Raw genomic sequence first — 11,435 nt, 5'->3', positions numbered from 1 at the left:
GCCCACGCACAGCAACGAAGACCCAACAGAGCAAAAAATTAATTAATTAATTAATTAATTAATTAATTATTTAAAGAAAGAAATCAGCCATTTGGGACTTCCCTGGCCATCTAGTGGTTAGGACTCTGTGCTTCCACTGCAGGGGGCACAGGTTTGATCCCTGGTCGGGGAACTAGGATCCCGCATGCCACGTGACGTGACACTGCCAACAAAAATTAAAATTAAAAAAACAAAACTAAAAACTAAAAACAAACATTATCATTTACGACTTTGAAGATGATTAAAAGTTGTACATAGCTTAGTTCATCCCAAGAACCCTACCCCTCCCCCCCCCAAAAAAATCAGCGATTCATTCACTATCCTTTGGACCTCTTATACAGCAAGCCCTCTGAGTTTAGGTTTTTCCCACAGGACCCTGATTCAAATCTACTTTTTGGTTTATTTGGAAGCTGCTTGGATTAAATAAATAAATAAAAGGATAACACAAGCATCCCTGAGGAGAACTTCCTCCTTTGAGTTTCTCATAGAATCTGAGTTAGACAGTGCTTGTCATATGACAGACAAGGAAAGGTTTTTTTAAAATCTACCCCAGAACCTCGCACAACAGCCTAGGTGTAGCTGACCTTGAAAATGACGAAGGAATAAATGAACGGAGGGATGGAGAAATGATGAGGAAGGAATAAATGACACAGAGCCAGGACTAGAACGCAGACAGAGGTCCTTGTTTGCTGCTATTTTCATTACAATTTCTTTCAAGTTTCGTGTCTCACCTCCTTCTTTACAATTTTTCTTCCTCTGTCCTCCGGCTCTTCTATTTTCTCGCTCCAACTCCACCCCTTCTACAAGTGAGCCGCCCTTCTAGCTCTCCGCCCCTCCCCGTGCTCCGCTCCTCTGCCACGAGGCCCCTCCCCTCCGCCCCGGCGCTGCGGAATGAATGGCAGAGTTACCGCTGCTCCACTCTGGGCGCTGATTGGCCGCCCGGCGCGGTGGCGCGCCGACGGCCGCGGGATCACGCAGACGGGCGGGGCGGACGGGGGCGGAGCCGGGCTCCGCGCCGGGGCGGGGCGCGGGCGACCGTGGGTGGAGGAGCCGGGAGGCTGGAGGCGGGAGGCGCTGGGGCCGTTTAAGCGGCTTCCCTCCCGCCCCCAGCCGCCTGGTCTGGCTCCGGCCCTGTCCCGACCCTCGGCCTGGCCCACTCCGACCCTGCCTGGCTGAGTGGTCCGCCGGGCACGCGGCGGCCTCCGGAGCAGCCCAAGCCCATGCGGGCCGCGCGCCCGGCCGCCGGCGCTGACGAGACCGAGCTCCTGGCCCACGAGGAGGAGCAGAGGATCAATGCGGTTCCAGAATCGATTCCAGCGGTGAGAGGGATGGCGCCCCCGCCCCACCGCCCGTGCCGAGACCGGGTCCCGGATCCCGTCTCTTCCCGCGTGGGTCCCGGCTCCTCACCTGGGTCCATCCCCTGTGGATCCCGCGCCTCGGCCGGGGACCGGCTCCCGGGGAATTCGCCTCCCTACTATCCCTGGGTGATCCCCTTCCTCCAAAGACCAGGATCTCGTGCCTGACCCGGGTCCCCCCTCGCGATCTGCGGACGTCGGATTCCCAGACCTCGGACCACGAGCCTGCCCTCCTCCCGTGGTATCCCATTGCTCACCCGGCTTCACCCCATCCAGGCGGGGCTCTTGCTTGCTCTGAGGACCCGAACCCCAGCCGCAGGCGCCGCCCCCGATTCTTCCGACCCCGGCTTTGCCCTCCATCCCTTACCGGGAGCTTGGAGGGCTCCCGGTGCGCGCGGAACCGGGGCCCATTCTTTGCTGCGCCCTGCAGCGAGAGTTGTGGTAAAGCGGGGGTGCTGGCTGTTTTAGGTGCTTTGTCTTTGAACGGCCGTAGCAACGGGGGAACTGAGGCAGGCTCTGCTGGTTTAGTCTTGCGTGGCCAGGTCCGGGCCCTGAGGGTACTCAGGCTTAGAGTCCCAGGGCGTGCTATTTGGGGCGCCGCGAAGGGGCAAGTTAAAGTCCGGGTGGTGAGACCTGCTGTTGAGGCGCCGGTGTTAGGAAACGAGGAGGAGGAACCGAGGAGGCACCACCGGAAGGCTGGCCGGCTGCCCTTTCGCTGGAGAGCCGATGGTAACGCCAGCCTGGGAAGGTACCGTGGCCTTAATCCCGACCCCGGGTCTCTGCCATTTAGCAATGGATGGAGGCTGGCCATAGTTCCGAGAGGAAGCTCTGGGCTTTTTTTTCTAATCTCCTTCGTTTAAGTGGGTGAAAGTTCACCTCTCCTGTGTTGTGGTAACTCTCCATCCCTTTGTCTGAATCAGGCAGCCATCCCCATTCCCAGACCCTCACCCTGAGCAGGCTAGCTTAGTGTGCAGTGACAGGGGGAATTTGAAAAAAGACAAAGAATGCATGAAGTCTTCCAAGGAGGTTATTGTTGAGTTTTTAGGCACTGCTTTTTATTTCAAGATTTTAAAGTGCACTTTTTTTTTTTCTTTCCAACTTCCTAATCCCTTGACGCCCCCTCTTCCATTCTGATCTTTTTCCTCCTCCAGCCCCACAGGGTAAGGAGGGAAATGTGCAGAGAGAGTTGTGGAGGATTGTGCCATCAGAAGGGTGATCAGCTTGAAGACTTGGATTAACTTCCGAATATTGCTCATCACTCAGGGTGTTGAATGCCTGGCAGTATTCCCCTCGTGGGATATCATATCAGTACTGCCAAAGGCAAAAAGAAACCATGATGTTCTGGCTTGAGAACATGAAGTCAGCCGCGAGGACTGGAGGGGCTTTAAGGGAGGATGTAACACAGGTTCAGTAATGGTTGGCAAAGCCCTGTGCATGTGGTTTGTTTGATTTGGTTTTACTTCTCTGCACATCTCTGCTCTTCCTGTTTTCAGAGAACAGTGGCAATATTCTGTGAAATTACTGGCTTTTGTTAGATTAAGAGTTGTATTTCTTTTCTATCCTTTCAGTTCTTCTCTAGAAAGAAGAAAAAGAAAAGGAACCTGTTTTATTGTTTGTCGCACAAACATTAAAAGTGTTAAGAGAAATGAAAAACAAACCTTATTTAGGACCCTACCGTAATCTCAGCAGGTGGAACTTTTTTTTTTTTAAATAAATTTATTTATTTATTTATTTTTGGCTGCGTAGGGTCTTCGTTGATGCGCACGGGCTTTCTCTAGTTGCAGCGAGCGGGGGCTACTCTTCATTGTGGTACACGGGCTTCTCGTTGTGGTGGCTTCTCTTGTTGCGGAGCATGGGCTCTAGGCACGCGGGCTTCAGTAGTTGTGGCACGTGGGCTCAGTAGTTGTGGCTCACGGGCTCTAGAGCACAGGCTCAGTAGTTGTGGCACATGGGCTTTGTTCCTCTGTGGCATGTGGGATCTTCCTGGACCAGGGCTAGAACCCATGTCCCCTGCATTGGCAAGTGGATTCTTAACCACTGTGCCACCAGGGAAGCCCTGAACTCTTCTTTTTGCTCGACACTAATCTATCCAGTCCTTATTATCACAGTTGTAAGGTGATATTGCGTTCTACTTCATTGATTTAAAAATGAAAAAATACAGGCGTTTTCTTTTAGTGCAGCATAGACATTGTAATTTTCTCAGCGGCTGCACAATATCAATGGATATTTAACAGTTATTTTCTTGATGACATCTAGACCTACCCCAATTTTCTTTGAACAGTGAATGATCCCATAATTTCTTGTTTTTCTGTATTATAGGCTAGAGTGGAAAGATATTTCTAAGAGTCAATTTGAACTTAGAAATAAAGCCTGTAAATAAAAAGTAATATAACAAAAAAAAATCATGGTTTTTGTGGTCCATACATTAACATGTTGAGAGTACTGTTATATGTCTCTTAAAAGCTGTGTTTATTATACATCTTTTGAGCATTCAGGAGCCATACAAGTAGGTAAATGACAGAGGAACTAGAAAGAGGAACACACCATCTTTGAACCCATGTGTTCCTTCTGATAGATTTACCAGGACTCCATTGAAGAGCATTTGACTGCAGTAAAAACATTTCATTAGGCCATAGTTTGTGGCTATGTCTAAATTATAAGAAAACCTGAACACCTTGCTGGTTTGTTCATAATGGAAACTTGGTGGTCACTGTGGCTTTGGATCAACTTCCAGAGTTCTGACATATCTGTGGAGGAGGGCTGTAAGGATGCCTAGCCCAGTGTAATAAGTGGAGGGCTTTATGCAGGCATGGCTTCTCAAAAAGCTTAGGATGTGAAAAATCCCAGTGGGACATCTTTTATCTTTTGTGCTTTATCCCTTCCACACTTGATTCCACCCCCCCCCACCCACCCAACCCCCCTCCACACAGAGTCATTCTCTCCCTTTCACAGCATCTCTGACTGATTAGAATACCTGCTAACATTTATTAAGTGCTTACTGGTGCTCATCGTCAACTGTAACCCTAGAAGGCAAATTTTATACCCATTTAATAGAAGAACAAATAGGGTTAGAGAATAAAAGGGAGCTTGCCATCATCACACAGCAAGGAAGGGGCACACTGAAGGGTTCAATTTCATGTCCCTCTCTACCACCCATGCAACCATTCACCTCTGTTTCCCCGCCCACATCACAACATCTGTATGACAGCGCAGAGGCCTAGGACCCAGAGCTTCTAATGTATCTTATTGGTATCTTATTGGTGCATGCTCGTTTCTCCAGTCTGGCAACCAAAAATCCAAGGAAAAGGATGCTCCTTTCCTTAGCCCCAGCCTCATGACCACTGGTTAGCTTCAAATTGAATATGTGGCAAAGCATATAATTCTAAAGCATTAGAAGTCTTCCAGGACTGCCTATTGCCTTTTTTTTTTTTTCAATTTTTTTTAACATCTTTATTGGAGTATAATTGCTTTACAATGGTGTGTTAGTTTCTGCTTTATAACAAAGTGAATCAGTTATACATATACATATGTTCCCATATCTCTTCCCTCTTGCATCTCCCTCCCTCCCACCCTCCCTATCCCACCCCTCTAGGTGCTCACAAAGCACAGAGCTGATCTCCCTGTGCTATGCGGTTGCTTCCCACTAGCTATCTATTTTACGTTTGGTAGTGTATATATGTCCATGCCACTCTCTCACTTTGTCACAGCTTACTCTTCCCCCTCCCCATATCCTCAAGTCCATTCTCTAGTAGGTCTGTGTCTTTATTCCCATCTTGCCACTAGGTTCTTCATGACTTTTTTTTTTTTCCCTTAGATTCCATATATATGTGTTAGCATACTGTATTTGTTTTTCTCTTTCTGACTTACTTCACTCTGTATGACAGACTCTAACTCCATCCACCTCACTACAAATACCTCCATTTCATTTCTTTTTATGGCTGAGTAATATTCCATTGTATATATGTGCCACATCTTCTTTATCCATTCATCTGTTGATGGACACTTAGGTTGCTTCCATGTCCTGGCTATTGTAAATAGTGCTGCAATGAACATTGTGGTACATGACGCTTTTTGAATTATGGTTTTCTCAGGGTATATGCCCAGTAGTGGGATTGCTGGGTCGTATGGTAGTTCTATTTTTAGTTTTTTAAGGAACCTCCATACTGTTCTCCATAGTGGCTGTATCAATTTACATTCCCACCAACAGTGCAAGAGTGTTCCCTTTTCTCCACACCCTCTCCAGCATTTATTGTTTCTAGATTTTTTGATGATGGCCATTCTGACCCGTGTGAGATGATATCTCATTGTAGTTTTGATTTGCATTTCTCTAATGATTAATGATGTTGAGCATTCTTTCATGTGTTTGTTGGCAATCTGTATATCTTCTTTGGAGAAATATCTATTTAGGTCTTCTGCCCATTTTTGGATTGGGTTGTTTGTTTTTTTGTTATTGAGCTGCATGAGCTGCTTGTAAATTTTGGAGATTAATCCTTTGTCAGTTGCTTCATTTGCAAATATTTTCTCCCATTCTGAGGGTTGTCTTTTCATCTTGTTTATGGTTTCCTTTGCTGTGCAAAAGCTTTTAAGTTTCATTAGGTCCCATTTGTTTATTTTTGTTTTTATTTCCATTTCTCTAGGAGCTGGGCCTTTTTTTGTTTGTTTGTTTTTTGGCGTGTTCTCAGAGCACTGAATCATAGGCATGGGGTAGTTTCCTTATGTATGCCATTTCCCTTATTTAAGTTAAATGTATCCCACCACTATCACTACCTCTGGCAGCAGACACTTTTCCTAAACATCATGCTTATTCATATAAGGAAGCTAATTAGTAAGGTTGTGCACAGGGTCAGCTTATGTTGCCCCATCAAGTGATGTTGAAGGAGCCCTTAGAATGTCCATGGTATTGGTCTTTGAGAATTTTATTTTCATGAGATTGAGGATTCTCTTTGCTCTAAGACTGCCTGTTTTTCTTTGTTGCATACAGAATCCCCAGTGAAACTAATTGACGAGTGGATCTTTCTCGGGTAGGATAAAATACTTCAGCAGCAGGCAGAATGTCTGTCTTTCTATTCATTCATACAGCACTTATTTATTAAACTCCAGCAATAAGCTGGGCCTTGTGTTTGGAACTGGAAATGAAATGGTGGACAAGATGGCCTTCATGGAATTCACATTACAGTGGGAGAAGATGAAATAAAAAATAAACAAGTTCAAAAAGTCCAATTCTTACTAATTGTGTTAAGGGCTCTGGTGGAGTGAGGAGGGCTGAAGTGATACTTTAGGTAGGATGGTCAGGGAAACCTCTCCAAGGAGGTTACATTTGAGCTGAGCTTGACCGGTGAGAGGAGAGCTGGGCATTCTGGAGAAGAATGTTCTAGTTAGAAGTAAACAGCAAACACAGACACCCTGAGGCAGATAAGACCTGGGTGGTTTGAGGAGCAGAAAGGATGCAGTTGGTTGGAGGCGGAGAGTGAGAGGAAGGTAGCACCAGGCTGGAGAAGTGGTGAGGGCTTGTGGCCTGCGGAGGATGCAGTGTTATCCCAAGCACTTTGGGAAGCCAGACAGATTTTAAGCTGTGGTTAGTGTTTGATGTGATCTGGTGCTGATAGACTTGTGGCTGCTGAGTAAAGAAGAGAGTCCATGTGTGGGCAGGCAGGGAGACCAGAGACTTTGTATGTTTACAGACCAGAGGTGTTGATGTCTTGATTTAAGGTAGGATCTTTGGAACTGTAGAGAGGGGAACTGATTTGGAATATATTTTGAAGGTAGCATTGATGGCGCTTGCATGTGGAATATGGGGAACACAGAGGAATCAAGGACAACTTCTGAGATTTGATCTTAGGCCTCTGAGATCTGCTGGTGGGTTGCAGATTTACCTTCGGAAGGCCACTGCTTTGAGCTAAATTTAAAGTGTGCTAAGGAGTGTCCCCAGGTCCCTCTCTTCATAGTTTTGAAATTCTATCATGGGGAGAGCATGAGGACACTGGGCCAGGGGAAGCGGAGAGAGTGTTGAAAGAGAAAGTGAGGGGATGAATGAACAAACCCTCGTCAACTAAAAACTTTAATCACCTTCCCTCAAACCCTCTGCAGCTGGCTGGATGCTCTCTTCTAGCACTGGATAACCATTAGGGTGGCTTTGCTTTAAGTAGAGGTGTCTTCCATAAGTGGGTGCTATTTCCCATAACTCTTGATAACCTTCCTCATTCTTTTTGGGGGGAAGAGAATAGGCTCATTGTGTGGGAGTTTAGTGTGTGGGAGTTTATTTGCATTTTACATCTGCTTTTCCATTTAGGTCTTGGGCGACTAATTTCTTCATAGTGATTTCTGCAGGAGACCTTGTTGGAGGCTTGATTGTACCCTGGCAGATCAGAGAGAAATGGAAAAATGCATTGTAAATTTCCCGACAGAACCATGTGCTGTCCCATGGGGCCCCAGACAGTGATCTGTGCCTGGAATACTTGCTCTTCCCTTTCCGTATTGCCGGAATCTTGGCCCTGCCCTTAAGGAGAAACTACCTTAAGTCACATGGGTGGGATATTTTTCTCTGCAACTTCTGAGTTTATTTTTAACCTGAGTGATTCCAGGTGGGCAGGGACTAAGTTGTCACAAACGTGGCCACTGAGCTTCTCTGCTTTTAGGAGAAAATTTGAAAGTCTATCCCTGTCACTGTGTAATAGCCTGACTATTTTTAGATTGGGCTGCCAGAGATATAAATTGCTATTTTAGTCTGCAGCCTGGTGGTGGGTAGTCAGACCCTACTTACTGTGCCCTGCACAGAGTGCTCGCAGTTTAATCTACCTTCAACCATCCCGGAGCCTTGCTCTTTACCCTTTGCAATTCCTAATAGGATATGCTACTTACAGCCCTGTCGTTATGTCTCAGGCTAATGACTTGGTAGATCCTTGAATGCTAGGGACACTTTTAAAGCATCCTTCCCAAGAGTGTAATTATTTTCCTTTTTACTAATAACTGCCATATAGCAACACTCTCGTTCCTTAGGAAATTTAGTAAAATTATTTAAAGGATTGTCAGGGGAGAAAAGATTTATTTATCTATGTGTGAGAATAGCTTGGAATAATTCTGAAGCTGTTAACTGCACATTTCTCTTAAACAGTTTCCAAGCCATCTGGTGAATTCCATTCCATATGTGTATATTTTGCACGCTAGTTAGATAGCTACCCATTGGTGGTCCAAGTAAGGTATCTTCAAGGTCCCAAATCCATTTCCTAGTGTATCTGCCACTTGAACTCTCTATGTTGGGTTAGCAGGGACTGCCACTTTATATATTTGCTCTAGGGATAACAGGCCCTTCTTAATTCAGGGAGAAAGTATTGGCTAGTCTTTTGTTCTTAAAATGGGCACTGTTTGGAATCGCTTGACCATGTGTTTTAGTCAGTTTTTGGCAACCTGGCTGTGCCGTTTGGTTTAGCCTGGTACCATTTTTTCATCATGTTAATTAATAAGGTGTGACTAGTGACAAATAGCAAAATCTCCTCCCCCTACCCCCTTAAACTAGCTCAAGCAAAAAGCTACTTTATTGTGCAAAGGCTGTTGACATCTTGCATGCCCCAAGCACAGGAATGCTGAGACCTGAATGCCATCATGGCTCTCTTACCTCCGTTATTTCTCTGCATCTGCTTCTTTCAGGCAGCTGCCTTTTTATCTTCCTGAGTTTACATCTCCCTCCTTCTAAAGAACACACAGACTAAACCAGAATCCCTCATGAAACATGGCATGGGTATGAATTGGGGCTGGGGGGATCCTCACCCACACACTGAAATAAAAGAAGGCTGTTTATCTCTTCATGTCTGATGGTATTTGTGCTTTTCACTGCTTTGCCGGTTGCCACAAAATTAGCCCAAAGGGGATATGGAATATGGGCATATGTCTATATGTGTAACAGATTTTGATATTTAGATACATACACATGTGTGTATGTATGAATTTTATAGACAGTGTATCAGGTGCTAATCACATATTTAGATTTTGAAGGAAACTCTTTTAATTCAGGAAGAATGCAGGTGAAAACGTACCTCTTGTTTCCTGGTGCCAGGAGGCAGCCAGGTATCATTTATTTAAGCTGTCTGGTGCCAGAACAAGTAATGCAATATAGGGAAACTAGTTCAACAGGCCTGCTAATCATGGGATGGAGGCTTTAAAGATCTACATGTATAAGCTTTATACATTTTGAGAGAAAAAATAGAAACCTTTCAAATACACTGAATTTGCATTAAATGGTGGTTTCTGGTATTTGTTAAGTTTAGAAAAATGACCTTGATTTTTTTTTTTTCTGTTAAGATATAAGATTTGGTTGTACCATTTTTTTATTTTTAATTTTTTTACTGTGGGGATACCAGTTGAAGGGGGTGGATATGGTTTTTGTTTGTTTTTGGTTGGTAGAAAGTTTTTCTTTTAAATGAACTGAAAGAATACTTAATCCAATAAACTAGGGCATTCGCTTTAGGATTATGGCTGTTGGCTCAGTTTACAACTGTTTAGTGGCTTTGGTTTTGTTCCCGTAACTAGGTATTTCCAGCAGTCACCTCTTCAGTTAGAATAGACTAGACAACCACTGACAAGCTTCACCATTGTTCTGTACACGCTCTGAGCTTTTCTCACGTGATGTCTTTGTCTCTACAGGTTCATGAACCACCGGGCCCCAGCCAATGGCCGCTACAAACCAACTTGTTATGAACATGCTGCTAACTGTTACACACATGCAGTGAGTATGAGTTTTCTGCCTTTTCCATCCTTCCCAAAGGGCTTTGGTGGGAGGAAGGGGCAATCATCTCTGTTAACCTCAGCCCCGTTAGTCGGGTTTACCCATCTCTGTGACCTTACCTTCCAAAGTGTCAGTGCTAGGTCATGTCACCAGAAACTGTGAGCATGTCAGACACTTTGAGTGCTCTGACTACAGTCAGCTCTGTCTATCCTGGACTTGCTTTCTCAGACAAGATCGTCTTTGAAAGAATAATAATAGTAAGTACCTTAGTTATAAAAAAAAGCCAAAGAAAACTATGAAGACTGTCACCCCTGGAATGAAATGAATCACCTTTTCAAGACAGTCAGCTGTGTTTATTGGCAAGAAGAATTCACCATTTGTTGAAAAAGGTGGGTTTTTTTCCCTGAGTGATCCCCTAAAACAGGTAGCCACAACCTCTCCATCACCACTGTGGTCATTGCTTCTCAGAGCAGATGTTAGTCCATATTGTAGAAGAAAAGTTTGATTTAATCCCTAAATTCTTAATTTTTTTGATAGTAGAAGAAAAGGCTGATTTAATCCCTAAATTCCTAATTTTTTTCTTCCTTATAAAAACAAAACATATTCATTATAAGAAACAGAAAATACTGAAGAATATATGAGAAAAACAGAACTACCTAGAAATAAATTGTTAACACTTGGGTGCATTTCTTCTTTTTGTCTGTGGTGTTTGTAAATATGTGTGTATTTTCATAGTTTTCCTATTAATTTCATTTTATTCGCATTTTCTTGTGTCATTATAAATTTCCTTTTATCTATGATTTCATTATTCCCTTTGAAAGCTGTATTTAGTGAGACTTTTGAGGGAAAAGTGGTGGCTGGTGTATAGTCTGAAGACAAGAACTAGAGAAGGAGGCCAATTTATTCCTTTAGTGAAGTGTTAGAACAGGCTAATTTACTTATTTTAGACAGTGTTAGTACAATGTGTAGGTTATATACATATGTTATTAGAATAAAACTTGCTTGAATTCAAGTTGTGCCTTTTCATTTCTTGAACCCTTCTTCAAAGAATAGTCAGTATTTCTATAAAGGAGTTATGATGCCAAATAAACCTGAAATAAGCTAGTTTTTGGTGGATTTCTTTGTAATCTAATAGAACAATGCTGTTTAGTCATTACTTAGCAGAAATCAAACTTTATACAGTATCAGTTTTATGTATTGTAATAGTGGAATTCAAATATTACTTGGTAATATTGAAACGTTATTCTCATCACTGTCCTTTTTCTTTAGATGCTCAAAAGATTTTTATTTAAATAATTAATATGCTGAAATCTTACTAAATT

General features: G+C 43.9%; 1 protein-coding gene across 2 annotated transcripts in view; it reads left to right on the top strand.

The window, feature by feature from the left end:
- The first annotated feature begins 1,040 nt into the window (after window positions 1-1,040).
- The window catches only part of MMD (monocyte to macrophage differentiation associated), a 28,513-nt gene continuing 18,118 nt past the window's right edge, over window positions 1,041-11,435 (top strand). For both annotated transcript variants that reach the window (XM_059907051.1, XM_059907050.1), the window contains exons 1-2: window positions 1,041-1,358; window positions 10,032-10,113. In XM_059907051.1, coding sequence (XP_059763034.1) covers window positions 1,333-1,358; window positions 10,032-10,113 — 108 coding nt within the window. In that variant the 5' untranslated portion in view covers window positions 1,041-1,332. The remainder of the gene's footprint in view (window positions 1,359-10,031; window positions 10,114-11,435) is intronic.

Source organism: Balaenoptera ricei, chromosome 20, assembly GCF_028023285.1.
Source record: "Balaenoptera ricei isolate mBalRic1 chromosome 20, mBalRic1.hap2, whole genome shotgun sequence".
Classification (NCBI taxonomy): domain Eukaryota; kingdom Metazoa; phylum Chordata; class Mammalia; order Artiodactyla; family Balaenopteridae; genus Balaenoptera; species Balaenoptera ricei.
This window is presented reverse-complemented; position numbering and strand designations above follow the sequence as displayed.